The sequence below is a fragment of the Choloepus didactylus genome, chromosome 20, assembly GCF_015220235.1.
Source record: "Choloepus didactylus isolate mChoDid1 chromosome 20, mChoDid1.pri, whole genome shotgun sequence".
In the NCBI taxonomy this organism is placed as follows: Eukaryota; Metazoa; Chordata; class Mammalia; order Pilosa; family Megalonychidae; genus Choloepus; species Choloepus didactylus.
This window is the reverse complement of record NC_051326.1, coordinates 14,589,231-14,607,326: the sequence shown is the minus strand read 5'-3', so window position 1 is coordinate 14,607,326 and position 18,096 is coordinate 14,589,231. Positions and strand designations below refer to the sequence as shown.

At 39.0% G+C, this 18,096-nt stretch overlaps 1 protein-coding gene across 1 annotated transcript in view; it reads left to right on the top strand.

Annotated features, from left to right (window-relative positions):
* Positions 1–18,096, top strand: part of HADHA (hydroxyacyl-CoA dehydrogenase trifunctional multienzyme complex subunit alpha) — a 51,138-nt gene that overhangs the window by 16,667 nt on the left and 16,375 nt on the right. Inside the window, exons 4-7 of the mRNA XM_037812524.1 lie at positions 1,820–1,953; positions 4,988–5,126; positions 6,803–6,922; positions 11,075–11,177. Coding sequence (XP_037668452.1) covers positions 1,820–1,953; positions 4,988–5,126; positions 6,803–6,922; positions 11,075–11,177 — 496 coding nt within the window. The remainder of the gene's footprint in view (positions 1–1,819; positions 1,954–4,987; positions 5,127–6,802; positions 6,923–11,074; positions 11,178–18,096) is intronic.

The window sequence follows — 18,096 nt, the reverse complement described above, 5'->3', positions numbered from 1 at the left end:
CTGTTCCATGCTCTTCTTGATGTCCTTTATATCCTGTGCCATGGTCTCATCGTTCATCTTTAGTTCTTTAATTAGTTACTCTAAATACTGTATTTCTTCTGATGTTTTGATTTGGGTGCTTGGGCTTGGGTTATCCATATCTTCTGGTTTATTCATATGCTTTAAAATTTTCTGTTGTTTTTGGCCTCTTGGCATTTGCTTAACTTGGTAGGGTTCTTTTAGGATTTGTAGACCAATTGAAATCCTTGTCTCTAATTTATCAGATCTACAGCTTCGTGGAGTACATTTTCTGTGACTAACCAGCAGGTGGCATCCGCGAGCCACCTGTTCCCCTCAAGCCAGTTCTCCCCCGCTTTGCCTCTGTGGTGAGTGGGGGAGTAAGTCTTGTGGGGTCCAGTTGGTGTACCAAGGTTGCGTGTGTAGTTGGTGTTGCCTGCCCTGTATAAGGGGCGTGTGTCTGGGCGGTCAGGGAGAGGGGCGGCTCTAACAACCAAATCTCCCTGGTGTTCCTGGAGTTTTAAAGCTGCCTCAATAGTCTAATCCTTCAGTTCAGTCCTGCCACAGTTTGTCTCTGCCACTGACCCACAAGTCCTTGATATTGGCGTGTGGCCCCTGAGACTTGTGAATGGGTCCCTCTTCCAGGCCTTGCACCCCCTGGTCCTCTGTTGAGGGATGACTGTGCTATGTCACATGTGAGTGCCTTTCCCCCAGGGTGGTTCTGGGCTGCTGGTCTGTGTAGGGAGGCCCCCAGTCTGCTGAAATGATGTCTGAATGGGGCTTGTTAATTCCGACTGCTCCACCTTCCCAAGTCTGGGACAACCAGCTGAGGGTGCAGAGAAGGCTAATGTCCATGCCCAATTTTGTGGTGTATGTGTGTTATTGTAAGCACTTCCGTCACATTCGGTTGTCTAGGGCAGCTCTGGGCTATGGGGTCAGTGATGGGCAGGAGTGTTTCCTGTCCACCAGGATGATGGCTGTGAGCAGACGCCCCCCTTTTCTTGGGAAGTTGTGGTGTTTAGTGAATTTTCTCAGCCACTGGATTATTGCCTTTTGTCTCGGAGCTCTCAGTTCTGCTCTTGTCTTGACCTGCCAAAATGGCAAGTCTTTGAGGCTTTCTGTATTGGGCTTCTTAGAGTAATTGTTTTAGAAAATGAAAAAAAGAAAAAAAAAAGGGCCCTCCTGGCAGATCTAATGCGTTATTGAAATGCTAAGAGACAAACCAATTAGGGCTATTAAGGAAAGATCCAGGGGGCAGAGAGATCAGTTTATCTTTGGGTTTTGCAAATGAGCCTGCGGGCCTGAGCTCTGCCCTTCCCCTTCCTATGTTCACCAGAACTCCAAAAAGCATCTGCTTTTGTTTTTGAGTTTGTCTTGCTGTTTTTTGCTATGCCTATCTCCTCTCTGCTGGGCTGACTGCTCTCAGATTCTCTGGTCTCAGTCTATCTATGGTTGGAGTTTGGATCAGTAGAATGAGTTTCCAATAAGAGTTGCCACTGCAGTTCTCCCTTCTCCTTCCCAGCGCTGACAGCCCCTCCTCCCACAGGACTGAGCCTGGCAGGGAGGGGCGCGGGTCCCCTGGCAGCAAAAACTTACAGATTTCGCTGGTCTCAACAGTTCCATGTTTTCATGAGTGTTGTATGAAGTATGCCGAAAGTCAGATTGCTCTGTGGTGTCCAGTCCACGCAGTTCCTGGCTTTCTACCTGCTTCCCTGGAGGAGTAACTAAAACATACACCTCACCAATCCACCATCTTGCCCCACCTCCCTGGTACTTTGAATTTGAACCCTTAGATTTATTTATATGTATTTCCCTTCTACAGGTAAATACACTGAATAGAGAACTGCAGTCAGAGTTCGTAGAAGTGATGAATGAAATCTGGGCTAGTGATCAAATCAGAAGCGCTGTTGTTATCTCATCAAAACCAGGCTGCTTTATTGCAGGTGCTGATCTCAAGTAAGTTTTAGGGAATTTGAAGCCACCTTTTTCCTTGGCCAATAGGATGTTTCTTAGGCTTAATAATTCCTCCTTTTAGAAGAAGGTAGAAATAAATTCCCTGATAGCTTATTTTTTTAAAGTTATCTTCATGGGTATAATAAAGTTGATAAAATAAAGGGGCTTGTTGCTTAAACCATGTAATACAAACAGCCTTTCCTTAAAGAAATTGAAAGCAGCTCAAGGAAGAAATTGAGCAGAATATTTGAGTAGAATAAAAAATAGTATCGAATTAAACTAACAATGAGATAACAATTTATCCATCAGACCAGCTAACATTTAAAAGTCTGAAAATACCATTTGTTAGCAAGGACTTGAAGAAATGAGGAAGTTAATATATTACTAGTAGGAATGCCGATTGGTGCAGCCACTGTGGAGAGTTATTTGGCAACATTTAGGAAAATTGAAAATGCATATATCATATGATCTAGCAACACTTCTTATAGGTATATAATAAACTAGAGAAATCTCATCCTTTGTTCATAAGACTCATGTCTAAGGATGTTCATTGTATTTTTAAATAATGAAGAACTTAAAACAAGTTAAATGTCAGTAGGGAAATGGATAATATTCTAAAATATAGAATATTCACATGATAAAATACTACAAAACAGTTGAAATAACTAGCTCCACAACCTACTGTTGGGTCTTGAAAACATAACGTTAAGTTAAAAAAAGCTAGTTGCAGAATTTTCACACAGCATATCATTTATATAAACATTTTTATACCACACATAAAATAATTTTTATATTATTTATGGATCAAATATATATAATTAGTCTGGAAGAATATGAACATATGAATATATGAAACATAAAAATGGTTGCTTTGGGGGAAATGAAGTGGGAGGTAGCACTGGAGGAGGTGATCAAAGGCAATTTTAGAGAGGGAGCAAATGGTTTCTTTCACTCTTAATAGTAAGATGTATGCATATGTAACATTTAAAATTTTTAAAGAATGTTTAATGAAGGGAAATGACATCTCATTATTAGTTTAACAGGTTAAAATGTTAACAGTTGTTAATTCTGTGAAAATATGGGTATTTGTCATTCTTTCTGCTTTAGGCAATGATAGCATTATAGGCAGGCTTAATAATTTGTACTGAGCATGCTTGTGTTTTTTAAAACCTCTGTCCACATTGGGTATCCTTTCTTGTTTATGTATAGTAATTAGAAATTAAAGATTCTGTTTATTTATTGTTTGCTTTGCTTCTTCTAACTCAGTGATTTGAGCCTAGCAAGACCCTAGTGCCTCTAGCAGTGGTTGCCTGTGTCCATGGGAAAACTTAGGCAGCTTCTGTGAGGCAAGCTGAGCAACTCCCAGTGTATAAAATGACAGAAAATACTTGTTATCCTTGGTCAAAAGTAGAAAAGCCAAAGTTTAAATGTGTTTAAAAACATTATTGTATGAAATCCTTTCGATCATGAATTGATATATTTAAAGGTTTAGAGAGAGCCCTCTAAACAACTTGAGAACCTTTTTTTTACTATCATTTTTTTTTAATTGAAAAAAATTCAAAATTTATTGAGGTGAAATTCACCTAAGATGCAATTAACCATTTTAAAAATGTACACTTCAGTGGCATTTGGTGTATTCACAATGTTGTACATCCACCAGTTCTCTCTTTAGTTTCAAAGCCTTTTCATCACCCCATAAAAATACTCTGCATCCATTAAGTAATCATTCTCTGTTGCCCTCTACCCCCTGGTAACCTTTAATCTGCTTTCTGTGCTATGGATTTTCCTATTCTGGATATATCATGTAACAGGAATCATACAATATGTGTCCTTTTATGTCTGATGTCTTTCACTTGGCATAATGTTTTCAAGGATCATTCAAGTTGTAGCTTGTGTCAGTCCTTCATTCCTTTTTGTTATTGAAAATTATCCATTCTGTGGATATGACATAATTTGTTTACCCGTGCATCCATCGAGGGACACAAAGGTTGTTTGCACCTTTTTTGACTATTAAGAATAATACTGCTATCAACATTCACGTACACATTTCTGTGTGGACAAATGTTTATGGGTTTTGGGGGGAACCAATAAGCTGTTTTCCACAGCAGCTGCACTATTTTACATTTCCACCAGCAATGTATGAGGGTTTCTGTTTCTCTTTATTCTCACTAACACTTATTTTCCATCTTTTGGTTAAAGCCATCCTAGTAGGTATGAAGTGGTGTCTTACTGTGCTTTTGATCTGCATTTCTCTAGTGGCTAATGATGTTAAATGTGCTTATTGGCCATTTGTGTATGTTCTGTGGAGAAATGTCTACTCAAGTACTTTGCCCAGTTTTTAATTAGGTTGTCTGTCTTTTTATCCTGAGAGCTCTTTATATATTCTGGATATTAAACCCCTATCATATATATATGATTGTCAAATATTTTCTCCCACTATGAAGGTTGTCTTCACATTCTTGATAATGTCCTTTGATAGAGAAAACTTCTTCATTTTGATGAAGTCTAGTTTGTCAGTTTTTTTCTTTTGTTGCTCATACTTTTGATGTCAAATATAAGAATCCACTGTCAAATCCAAGGTCATAAAGATTTATCCCTATGTTATCTTCTAAGAGCTTTACACTTTTAGCTCTTATGTTTATGTTATTTTTTGCTGTTATTTCGATCACTGTTAAACTTATAGCTACCTGATAGTGAAAATGTTTAATCTGATAGTGAAAATATTTATCAGAAGATAATTTTCTCAGGCACAGAGTTTTGTAATCTAATGATTTTTTAAAAGCAAAAATAAATTATGGAACACTTGTTTTATGTTCTCTGGCTCCAGAAACTTAAGGTTCTTTATAGAGGTGTTGTTGCTGATGTTAGTGCTTATTGATATGGGCAAAATCATTCTTAAACTTCTGAGTATTTGAAGATTTGCTAACAAATATTGGTATGTGATAGGGTAGGTATATAGTGGATGAGGTATTGAACAAAATAGGCTGTAGTTTCATCTTTGCTTTTTTCTTTTCCCTACTTTTCATGGATACTCCAGCATGTTAGCCGCTTGCAAGACCGCTCAAGAAGTAACACAGTTATCACAGGAAGGACAGAAAATGTTTGAGAAACTTGAGAAGTCCACAAAGCCTATTGTGGCTGCCATCAGTGGAACCTGCTTTGGAGGAGGACTTGAGGTACAGATTATTCCAAAGTGGGACTCATCAGCAGTAAACCTGAAGACTCCTCTTTTGCTTGAGAAAAGTTCTCAGAGGAGAACGAGCTTTCTTTTTAGTGGTCAAACTTCTGGATAAGTTTTAATCTTTATTCTGTTGCTAACTAGCTATATGGCACAGAGCAAGTGACCAAGTTGCCTGAAACATATTTTCCTTTATGAATCGAGAAGGTTTGAACTAAATCTCTAAGGTCCCTTTCAGTTATTAAAAACCTGAATCAGGTTTGCAGAGAAGAGATTCAGAAGTGATCCATGCTCTTGAGGTAAAGTCTAGTTGGGACACACAAAAAATAATACATATTTAAGTGTTTTGTGAATAGTAATGATGATAAATAATAAAGGATTTGACAGAAGAGATACTAGACTGCAGCATGTGAGAAGAAAAGAGGGGAAAAGAAAATAACATTTATTGAGCATTCATCATGTATTGAACTGTGTGATGGTTAATTTCGTGTGTTAACTTGGCTAGGTTATGGCTTCCATTTGTTTGGTCAAGTAAGCACTGGCCTGATTGTTACCTGGCGGTATTTCACAGATTTAAATCATTAGTCATTTGTTTGCATGTGTAGCTGATTACATCTACATTCAACAAAGGAGATCACCTTCAGCAATGAGAGGAATCTCATCCAATAAATTGAAAGCCTTAAAGAGAGAACTGATAATTTCAGCAGTCAGAAATAATTTCTCCCTCTACTTCAGCCAGCTGGCTGGGGAATTCATTGAAACCTTCACTGGCGTTCCCAATTTGTGACCTGCCCTACAGAATTCAGCCTTGCCAATCCCTACACTCACATAAGCTAATTCCTGTAATACATCTCATTATATGTGTGTGTGTTTGTATTAAGAGATTCACTAGAAGGAAATGGCTCACATGACCATGGAGGCTTGCAAGTTCGAATTCCATAGGACAGGCCACAGGCTGAAGTCCTTAGTCTGAACTCCCCAGGGAAGCCAGCCGACTGGAAATTCCAGCAAGAGCCAGTGTTGAAGCTGAGGCACAAATTTTTCTGACCTCTGAAATCTTCAGCCCTCACTTTTAGGAATGCCAACTAATTGGATGAGGAGATGACCCACATTCCTGATTATAGTCTCCTTTGTTGTTATAGATGCAATCAACTGCTGTCGGTGCAAATCCCCTACAAACTAACTTCACAGTAACAGACAGGCCAGTGTTTGAGCAAACAACCAGGCTATATAACCTGGCCAAGTTGACACATAAATTAACCATCACAATTAAGGAAACCTGTGCCTGGCCTTAAAAAATGGGCAGCGTTCCGCGTCTGGCATGATGTAAGCAAAGGCAAGGATAAGCAGTCCTTAGTGCACCATAAATAGACCTTCCTGTTTGGAAAGGAAAGTGTCTAGAGCACAAGGTTTCTGAACCTGGGAGCCATATAAAATGTTACTTGCTTCCCTAGCTTTCATCAGATTTTTAAGGAGACCTGAAATCCCAAAAGAGGTTTTAATAAATTAGGGGGAAGGTGTGAAATAAGACTGATAAGATAAATTGTAGGAAGCATCAAATGCCAGCCTAAAAACACATTCCTGCTTTGTAAATAATCTTTAGACCCTCACAGATCCTAAAGTGTTACCAAGTTACATTTTCTAACATTCTAATTTTCTTTCATTTGTTTGAAGCTTGCCATTTCATGCCAATACAGAATAGCAACAAAAGATAGAAAAACAGTATTAGGTTCTCCTGAAGTTCTGCTGGGGATATTACCAGGAGCAGGAGGCACACAAAGGCTCCCCAAAATGGTGAGTTTAAGACCTCCTTTTGAACTGTACCTGTATGCCTCTTTAGAGCCATTTCTTTTGTATTTAATGGGTATTCATTGTAGAATTTGGAAACCAAATAATATTGTAAGTATATAGGATCAGTGACATATCTATTCCTGGTATTTGTTTGTTTCTTCAATTCCACAAAATTGTTGTCCAGGGTCCTTTGTCAGATGTTGAAGAAGGATTAAGATAAGGTACATGTCTTGCCCTTCTGAAGCTTATAGTTTAATTTGTTCCTTCTCTGCACAGTACCATCTTACCAGTTTTTCAAATCTGTGGGTCATAGTTCATGATAAATATCAGAAACAGACCCTTTCCCCCATTATCTGATTTGGACCATCTCATTGCTGTTTTATCCAGAGCAAAAAGAAGCCCATCAGCCTTTTGAATTCTTAAGGAGAAGGGGAGGACTTCAGACTGGGAGGCTTTAGAGCAATATTATTATCATGCTTAAGGGCCCACTGAACCCCATCGCTTCTAGTGCTATGGACTTCTCAGTGAAAACAAGGTTCAGTGGAAATACTCTTTGAAGGGAAGTTGATATGACCTGGGCACAGAAAAATAAGAAGGTTTATGGTGTTAGTTTTCTCATAATAAATTATTTGCTTTCATTGGAATATCAATAAATTAAGCGAATGAATACATATATGTGCAGAAAATATCTGCTGAGGTTTTTTGCTCTAGTTGGTATTTGAATGTTGCTAGAAGTCATTCCTCTAATACCCCTCATGAGATGCCCTTATTTTTGTTAAGCCTAAAATTCTCTCTAAAGATTTTGTCAGAAGTTTCACGTTTTGGTGTTTTGCCGATGTGCAGGGTGAAATCATGAGCTTGCAGTTCTGCAGTTTGATGACTGCCTGTGTGTAGGCCTGCAGTTTGTGGCCCAGGGAGACCCGAGGGGTGGGACGATGTGTGCCCAGGAGCTAGGAAGCATGCAGACCGAGATGTGGCTTCTAAGACTCAGAACAGAGAAGGCTTGTTCAGATCCAGAATGAGCATCTGAGCCCTTTTTTCATAGCCCAGTGTGGTTTTACAGATAGGGCCGTTGCCCATGACGGGGTCACTGGGATTAGAAAGGGATAGTAGGAAGTGATAAGGCACTGGGCCATGTCACTACACCCTGATAACAGCTGCCCAGGATTGGGGCGTTGTGGGAGTATAAATGGCAAAGAACCAGCTCTGACACCAGATCCTTTGTAGAGTTCTTATTCAAGACAGATATGTGATCATAGGGACAATTGCACTGACTTTGTTTTCTTGGAGAAGATGCTGTATAGGTCCCAGAAGCCTTGTGTTTACCCTGAGATTCCTTTGATATAAAATTTAGGACAGTGAATCCTGAAAGTGGTGGATCAACATCAGAGCATTTTTGATTTGGACTGTGATTTGTGGGAAATTTGCTTAACATTATTGATAGCTGTTTTTTTCTTTTACCTGGGTGTTTTTGTTGTCTGCCACCAGCTGTCTTTCTCCCTGATCACCACATACTGTTCTTTGGTGGCCAAAGAAAAGGTTTTATGGAATCTTTGGTGTTCAGAGTACAGTTGCAGGTCTGGGCTCTGCTGGTGGACCCTGTTCTTCATGCTGATAAACTACACAACCAGCAGAACTGGTATTGGTTCAGCATCGCAACAGCAACTAGATTCTTTTTCTTTGAAAATGTAGCCGTTCACCTGATTTGTTTTCAGTTGTCCACCATCTCTTTGCCTTTCTTGGATTTCTTGGTTCAGTGATCATTACCAAAGCTGGCCACTATCTAGCTATAACCACCACATTGCTTTTAGAGATGAGCCTTTTTACCTGCATTTCCTGGATGTTCTTAAAGGCTGGCTGGACAGATTCTCTGTTTTGGAAGCTAAATCAGTGGCTCATGACTTACATGTTACATTTCTGCATGATCCTGACCTACCACATGTGGTGGGTGTGTTTTTGGCACTGGGATGGTTTGATTGATGGTCTGTATCTGTTTCATTTTACACTCTTCTTTGTTGGACTGGCCCTGCTTGCACTAATAGTTAATCCATATTGGACCCATAAGAAGACTCAGCAACTTCTCAGTCCAGTGGGTTAGAACTTTGCACAACTAGAAACAAAAAGCAGTCAACCTGAAAAGACCAATGGGCAGTACTGCAAAAGAAGAAGCAGTAGCTGTTTCAGGAACCGAATGATTCCTGAAAATACCAACCTGGAGAGTAGCGCATGTGATTATATGAAGTTCCTTGAACAATGAATTTTATTTAAAAAAAAAAAAATGAGGTAGTGAACATTTTTGTTTCTTTAGTCCTGTTTCTAAGTGAAACACTAACTTTGTATTTCATTAGTATTAATTTTGAAGTAGCCACAGAGTAAACCTTGGTTTGCCTTCAGGAGCAGATTTTTGCCATCATAATTTGACGGTTTTGATTTCTTCCTGTAAGCTTAACCACGTTGGATCACCTTAAGCATTAAGAAAAGAAGTCCTTGAGATCAAGGCACTGCAAGCTGTTGAGAAGTAGGCATGGCTTTGGGCAGCATACTAGGAGTGACTTCATATTAGAAATGCCCACATGGTAAATGTGGTCGAGTCAATGTTGATTCTTTCTATTCACACGTTCACATTTTGGGTTTCTTATTCAAAAGGCATACTCTTTTTAGTTGAAAGAATTGGCCTAAGTTAGAAAGTAATATGATTTGTTAAAATTTTCCAGTGCTGTGAAATTTTAAAACCACATAATACAATAGTGTCATCTGGTGGCCAAGTGGTATAAAGACATTGTCAAGGATTAATGACCCTCATGTAGAGTAGAAGACACCTGTCTTGAAATCCACCCACCCTGTTGTGTATGTAGGGGTAATTTAGGTTAAATCCTTTAAGAATTTTTTTAAATCAAGGAACCTATTTAAAATCAGAATTTTTTATTCATGTTAAATTGCTCATTTGACCAAATAAGGCAGGATTTTAGTAATTAGACATGTCTAGATTTTAGAGCCTTTTAAGTTGCCTATTGGTGCCCAAACTGGGCCCTTATTCCTTGGTGTTTCTCTGAGATTTCAAAATATTGGTCACTTTTGCCCTACATGATGATATGGGCTAGACCTGGACACCTTTGGAGATTGTCAGTTGCAGCCTGAGATCCCTAGAAGGTTCTGTGCAACATTCCCTAGACAGGGATTCCAAAGCTCTGGGGTGGATCATTTCTCAATGCCTGATAAAGCATTCTGTTTTCGCCAGACACCCAAGGTATATCATTTTTACTGTGCTGTGCCTAGACAGAATTTATACATCAATTTAGCATTTTATTGACAGGTGTACAAAATTTTATTTCGGCCATGAGTGTGCAATTAAAATAATATTTATTTTTTATTTAAAGCACATTGTGTTTATTGGTCCTGAAAATTATGTGACTTATGCTTCTTATGCAATATATAACTCTCACAATAGTGTATTTTTGTTAGTTGTGCTTTAAACTTTATTAATTATTGACTTATGTAGGTCCAGATATGTAATATCTATTTATCTTGTTTTAAAAGTGATTTAAATATTAAAAATATCCAGCAAATCATGTCCCTGTCAAGACTATTCATCCAAAATCCCTGTAGCTCCCTGACAGTCTGCTCTGAGCAGTCATGTCCTTTCCTGTCAAAGCAGTGACAGCTGGTGTTTGCTAAGTACATAGAAGAATAATGTAACTGATGTTTATAGGACCCAAATGGTGGTCAATTCCTGTCTCTCGAAATAAATAAATTTACTGTTTAAAAAAAAAGTTTCAGGTGTCTCCAAGTCTCCAGTGGTTCATTCCAATGTAGGAATTTTAAATATTCTATAAATGATAGAGAGGAAACTCAGAATGATATAAATGTTCAATTTTAGGAAGTTTATCAAAATAATTCTCCACTTTATCAGTTCTTTAAGACACAAGTTCAATATATTGAATTAAAAGAGGTAAAGACATTTTCGTTTCAGTTGGAAGTTTCCAATCCCAGAATTTACTTATATGTGTATTGGTATATAAAATTTGGCTTATTGATAAATAACATAAAAATCTGTTTTGGCTTGTCTCAATATTTATTTTGCTCATTTTAATTATTTATAAACTGTAGTTGTCACTGATTTTTTTCTCTATCCTCTGATCCTTGCTTGCATGTTAGTTGGGTGTGCCTGCTGCTTTTGACATGATGCTGACTGGTAGAAATATTCGTGCAGACAGAGCAAAGAAAATGGGGCTAGTTGACCAATTGGTGGAACCCTTGGGTAAGTGTAAGCTCGGAATTGGGCTATATAAAGTTATTTATTTTCTTAAAGAGTTATTCTCTGGAATATTGGATAGAGTGAAACTTGAACTCTAAAAAATGAGTTATAATCCATTTAGGAAGTGACACTTTCTAAAATAGCTTATGTTAAACTACTTTCAATGTTACCTTAATTTGTATTTTATTTTATTTATAATTTGGATATCAGGAGTACAGAATTGAATCTTGGTTCTTAACTTACCCATATCATTATCCATGCATAAACCTACTTCAGTTTTCTGTGTCTAGTTTGGTAATATAATAAACATGTATGAAACAACCAACTTAAGAACTAAAACCTTAATAATTGACATCTACTGATTTGCCACTTCCCCTATACAATTTCCTTGCCTCCCCACATCAGGGAGACCAACATTCAGAATCACGTGTTAATCACTCTTGCATTTTAAAAAAATCGGCATTATTGAGATATCATTTACATAATAATAAGTACACCAATTTTAAATGTACAGTTTGAGTTTTGACTAACGTTTATAGTTGTATAAATACCACCACAATCATAAAATAGCACATTTCCATTATGTAGCTTTTTGTTTCTTCTTTCATTTAGCATAATGCTTTTGAGATTCATCCACTTTGCTGCATATATCAACAATTTGTTCCTTCTTATTGCTGAGTGTTATTCCATGTGTTGATGTATCATAATTTGTTTATCCATTTACCAAATGATGGACATTTTAGTTGTTTCTAGTTTGGGGTTATTCCAAATAAACCTGCTACAAACGTTAACCTGAACTTGATTACTCAAGGTGGTTACGTAAGTGAATATCCTTTTACTTTGGAAATATTCATGATAATTAAATATCAAATAGATATTCATTGATAGGATGATACAGCAAATGAGGCAAAATGTAAAACTGGTGGATTCTGGGTATCAGGGGATCTAGAAATATGTTGGAGTTATCTATATGGGACGGGCATTATTTTTGTAACTGTATTGAAAGTTTAAAAGTGTTTTGAAATAAAAAGTTAAAAAAAAGAAAAAAGAAAAGTTAAAAAAAAAACAAAGAAAGATAGGAATAGAAGGAAACTTCCTCAACATATCGATAAAGGGCATATATGAAAATCCCACAGCTAACATCATACCCGATGATGAAAGACTGAAAGCTTTCCCTCTAAGATCTGGAACAAGACAAGGATGCCCACTGTCACTACTGTTATTCAACATGTGCTAGAACTACAAGTTCTAGTAGAGCAGTTAAGCAAGGAAAAGAGATGAGGCATCCAGATCAGAAAGGAAGAAGTAATACTTTCAGTATTTGCAGGTGACATGATCCTATATTTAGAAAGTTCAGAAAATTTTACAACGAAACTACTAGAGCTAATAAACGAGTTCAGCAAAGTGGCAGGATACAAGATCAACAGACAAAAATCAGTAGCATTTTATACACTACAATGAGCAAGCTGAGGAAGAAATCAAGAAAAAAATCTATTACAGAATGGAAAAAAATAAAATATACAGGAATAAATTTAACCAAGTGTTCTGGTTTGCTAATGCTGCCAGAATGCAAAACACAAGAAATGGATTGGCTTTTATAAAGGGGGTTTATTTGGTTAAAAAGTTACAGTCTTAGGGCCATAAAGTGTCCAAGGTAAGTCATCAACAATCGGGTACTTCCACTGGACAATGGCCAGTGGCGCCTGGAAAACCTCTGTTAGCTGGGAAGGCACGTGGCTGGAGACTGCTCCAGAGTTCTGGTTTCAAAATGGCTTTCTCCCAGGACGTTCCTCTCTAGGCTGCAGCTCCTCAAAACTGTCACTCTCAGTTGCTCTTGGGGTGTTTATCCTCTTCGCTTCTCCAGAGCAAAAGTCTGCTTTGAAACACTGTCTCCAAAATGTTGCTCTGTAAGCTGCAGCCCTCTCACAGCTCCTGTGCGTTCTTCAAAGTGTCCCTCTTGGCTGTAGCAAGCGCGCTCCTTCTGTCTGAGCTTATATAGTGCTCTAGGAAACTAATCAAGGCCCATGCTGAATGGGCAGGGCCACACCTCCATGGAAATTATCTATTCAGAGTTATCACCTACTGTTGGGTGGGTCACATCTCCATGGAAACACTCAATCAAAGAATTACAATCAACACTAATATATCTGCCCACACAAGATTGCGTCAAAGATAATGGCATTTTAGGGGACATAATACATTCAAACAGGCACACCAAGGATATAAAGAACCTGGGCACAGAAAATTACAAAATATTGCTAAAAGAAATCAAAGAAGACCTAAATAAATGGAAGGACAATCCTTGTTCATGGATTGGAAGACTAAATATCATTAAGAAGTCAGTTCTACCCAAATTGATTTACAGATTCAATGGAATCCCAATCAAAATTCCAACAGCCTACTTTGCAGAATGGAAAAGCCAGTTGATCAGATTTATTTGGAAAGATCAGGGGCCACAAGTAGCCAAAAACATCTTGAAAAAGAAGAATAAAGTTGGAGGACTCACACTTCCTGACTTCAAAGCATATTACAAAGCTACAAAACAGTATGGTATTAGTATAAGAATAGACAGATTGGTCAGTGGAATCAAACTGAGGGTTCAGAAATACATCCTCACGTTTATGGTCAATTAATTTTTGACAAGACTACCAAGTCCACTCAACTGAGATCGAACCATCTCTTCAACAGATGCTGCTGGGAAAACTGGATATCCATAAAAAAACAATGAAAGAGAACCCCTGTTTCACACCTTATACAAAAATTAATTCAAAATGGATCAAAGACCTAAATATAAAAGCCAGGACCATGAAACTCCTAGAAGAAAATGTTAAGGAAGCATCTTCAAGATCTTGTGCGTAGGCAGTGGTTTCTTAGACTTTACACCCAAAGCACAAGCAACAAAATTAAAAATAGATAAATGAAACCTTCTCAAAATGGAATACTTTTGTGCTTCAAAGGACTTTGTCAAGAAGATGAAAAGGCAGCCTGTACTCAATGGGAGAAAATATTTGGAAACCACATATCCAATAAGGGTTTAATATCCAGAATATATAAGAAATCCTACAACTCAACAATAAAAAGATAAACAACCCAATTTAAAAATGGACAAAAGACATGAATAGACATTTTTCCAAAGAGGAAATACATATGGCTAAAAATTAGCACTGAAAAGATGCTCAGCTTCACCAGGTGTTAGAGAAATACAAATCAAAATCACAATGAGGTATCATTTCACATCTACTAGAATGGCCACTATTTAAAAAAAAAAGAAAAATTGTAAGAGACAGTTGGAGAAGATGTGGAGAAATGGAACTCTTAGGCATGGATGAAATCTGCTATCCACGGGTGGGATTTCTTCTTCATCAGGGAAGCCTCAGCTCTGCTGTTAGGGACTTTCAATTGATTAAATCAGACCCACCCAGATTTTCTAGGATAATCTCTCTTATTTAAAGTCAACTGACTATGGACTTTAATCATGTCTCCAAAATACCTTCCCAGTGACACCTAGATTAGTGTTTATTGAATAACTGGGGACTGTAACTTGGCCAAGATTACACATCAAAATACCATCATGTCGATCCTATGCCAGATAAGCCTTTGAAGTCTGAAGGTACCAGTCTCTCCAAGAACATCAGCCAGCTTCATGGCTCTACCCCATAAGGTCAACACCCCTTTCCAGCATGAAGTTAAAATGGTCATTGCCCAGATATCCCTGAAGACTGAGAGAAAGATCAAATAAGAGGAAGGAGGTGTAACTGAGAAATTAGGATTTAACAAATGACTGCAGATACTGACTAGTAGTTTTTTTAGTGTATAATGTTTTAGAATAGTCAGAAGGAAACGCCTGAGGTTGTTGAACTATAATCCAGCAGCCTTGATCTTTGATAATGATTATATAACTATAGAGCAAAAAAAAGAAAAAACAGATGCCTGTGTTTGTATGGATCTAATTCTGAATGTTTTGTTCTGTTCTACTGATTTATATATCTATCTCTGACAATACTACACTATCTCAGTTAACCTGCCTCTATTGTAAGTCTTAAAATTGGGTAGAGTGCATACTAGTGATTAATAAGAGGGAGGGGTATGGGATGTTTGGGGTCTGGTCTTTTTTCATTTCTTTTTCTGGAGTAATGCAAATGTTCTAAAGATGATCATGGTGTTGAATACACAATTTGTGATGATGCTGTGAACTATTGATTGTGTACTTTGGATGGATTGTATGCTGTGTGAATATATCTCAATAAAATTATGTTTTCAAAAAAGCCAGTAAAAAAAAATTGGGAAAAAAAAATAGCATCACAATGTATATCTATGTAGTTATGTTTAGATCTACCATGCTACTTGTTTTCTATTTGTCTCATCTGTTTATTCTCTTTTTCTTCCTGCTGCCACATATGTGATCCCTAGGAAGTATCTAGCCTACTCCTGTATAGTGGTTCTTTCCCTGGCCTCAGGTAGCTTTCACTCATACATGTGCCAAGCAATACTCAGCCAGAATTAGAAGGGCCCCTCTATAAACTGCTGGCACTCTCTCTATGTAGAAACTGTCCTCTGGTTTCCTAGCTCACAAAGTCCAGTTGCTTTGGCCTTTCTGCAAACCTGCATCATGACTTTCATAGGTCCTCTCCACTTTTGCCATTCAGAGATTTCAGGCTTAGTTCTTTGACTTCCTACCCCAACAGGTTCAAAATAGGGCACATTTTTAAAGGGGGAGATTGGTTTTGTATTTGTAGCAGGCACCTCGCTCTATGGGAGTTTTGTCTCCTAAGCGCCGCAAGACTCCGCAAGATGGCCTTTCTGACCCCGGCTACCTCCGCTTCTCTGTGGCTCCTCCAAGACTTGGCTGAGAGCCCGGTCAGCCCTGCATATTCTGCTCTTTAGTATTTTTGAGTCTAGCTCTTTAGTCTACTACCTCAAGCAGATTCTAAATATGGCAGATACCTTGAGCTGGAAGTCAGTTGCTAATTGTTGCCGATGCCCCCCTCTATAGAAGTGCTGTGTGTCCTAGATATGATACTGGGAGAGATTTCCCTCTGCCTTTCTGGCCTAGCCCCTCTAGCCTTCTGTACTGCCTTGGAACTCCACGGTGTCCCGTGGGGAAAACTGGCCTTGTGTTTGGTTTCTTCTAGCTTCTGATTTGTTGATACACGACCACTAAAAGCTTCGATGGCTTCACTTTCCCCTTCTACTTGAGCCAAGTCCAATCTTCAGCCCACACTCAAAAGTATCACGTATGCATGTCCAGGGAAGAAACTATGACCAGCAATCATCAGTTCACATCACATAGGCTGTTCTGACTCTGGAATCTTAGTTCATCTAGTCCTTGTTGCTTCCACAGCTCTTCAGTGCCTTTAAAAATGTGATTTCTGGAATTTATTCATTTATTTCCAGTTTTACAGCTAGAGTACAGGCCTCATGAGATACACTATAACCTACTCAAAAGTGGAAGCCAGACTGAGATGGGTTAAGACCTTGTTTTCTGCTTAGAGCCTGTTGTTGCACCTTTATGCAGTGTTATCCCCTTCTTTGAATCCATAATTCTTTTTTTTTTAATTCAGTTTTATTGAAATACATTCACACACCACACAATCATCCATCAGTATACAACCAACCGCCCACAGCACGACCATATAGCCATGCACTCACCACCACAATCCACCTCCAAACACCCTCCACACACCAGAAAGAATCAGAATAAGAATAAAAAACAAAAGCAAAAAAAGAACACCCAAACCACCCCCCCATCCCACCCCACCTGTCACCCACTCTTTGTCCCCATCCCTCTACCTACCCACCCACACACTAGACAGAGGGAGCGTGACCCACAAGCCCTCCACAATCACACCACCACACCCCGCAGTTCACACTATCACACAGTCACCTTCAGGAGTCCAGACCACTGGGCTGGAGCCCGGCAGCCTCAGACATTTACTTCCAGCTACAACAACTCACCAAAACCCAAGAGGTGTTATCTATATGGTGCATAAGAATGTCCACCAGAGCTACCCCTCAACTCCACCTGAAATCGCCCAGCCACTGAAACTACCCCGTCTAATTTTGCATCCCCACTTTGGTCAAGAAGATATTCCCAATCTGATGATGCCGGGTCCAGACTCATCCCCGGGAGCCACATCCTGCATTGCCAGGGAGATCCACACCCCTGGGAGTCGGGTCCCATGCAGGGGGGAGGGCAGTAAGCCCACCCGCCAAGGCGACCCAGTTAGAGAGAGAGAGAGAGAGCCACATCCGAGCAACAAAGAGGCACCCAGGGGGAGACTTCCAGGCACAACCACATGCAAGTTTAGCCTCTCCTTTGCAGTAACGAGCTTCATAAGGGCAGGTCCCATGATAGAGGGCTCAGCACATCAAACCGCCAGTCCCAATGTTTGTGACAACATCAATAGCAGTCCAGGTGAGGAAGTTAACACTTCTGCACCTTCCCCCAGCTCCTCGGGCCGGGGGCGGGGGGAGGGGAGGGCTGTAAATATATTTTTTATTCTCTGCCCAAACTACTTTGGGATGTGTCACTATTTCACTCTAACCTATACTAACCCACCGTATCTCACTTCCTATTCAAAGTTTCATGTAATTGTGGTGTTTGAACAAACCGCCTGTAGAGTTATACTGTTTAGAAAATATAGACCCTGCACCAAATAGACATCTCTTCCCTTGGTCTCACACGGAAGCTGAAGTTTTAAAACACAGTTTTGACCTTTACCCTTTGGCCTGGTTTGCCCTAGTCTTAACCAGATCTACTTCATTCATATCACTAATTGAAATCTGGGCTCTTTTTCAGCTTTTTTTTTTTAACAGTTGCTGTATGCACTAACACTGACATTCATATCTGCTGAGCTGTAGCTCGGAGCCTCAGGTGTCTCAGAGATATGCATTGTTCCAGAGACCAATCAGGTCATACACT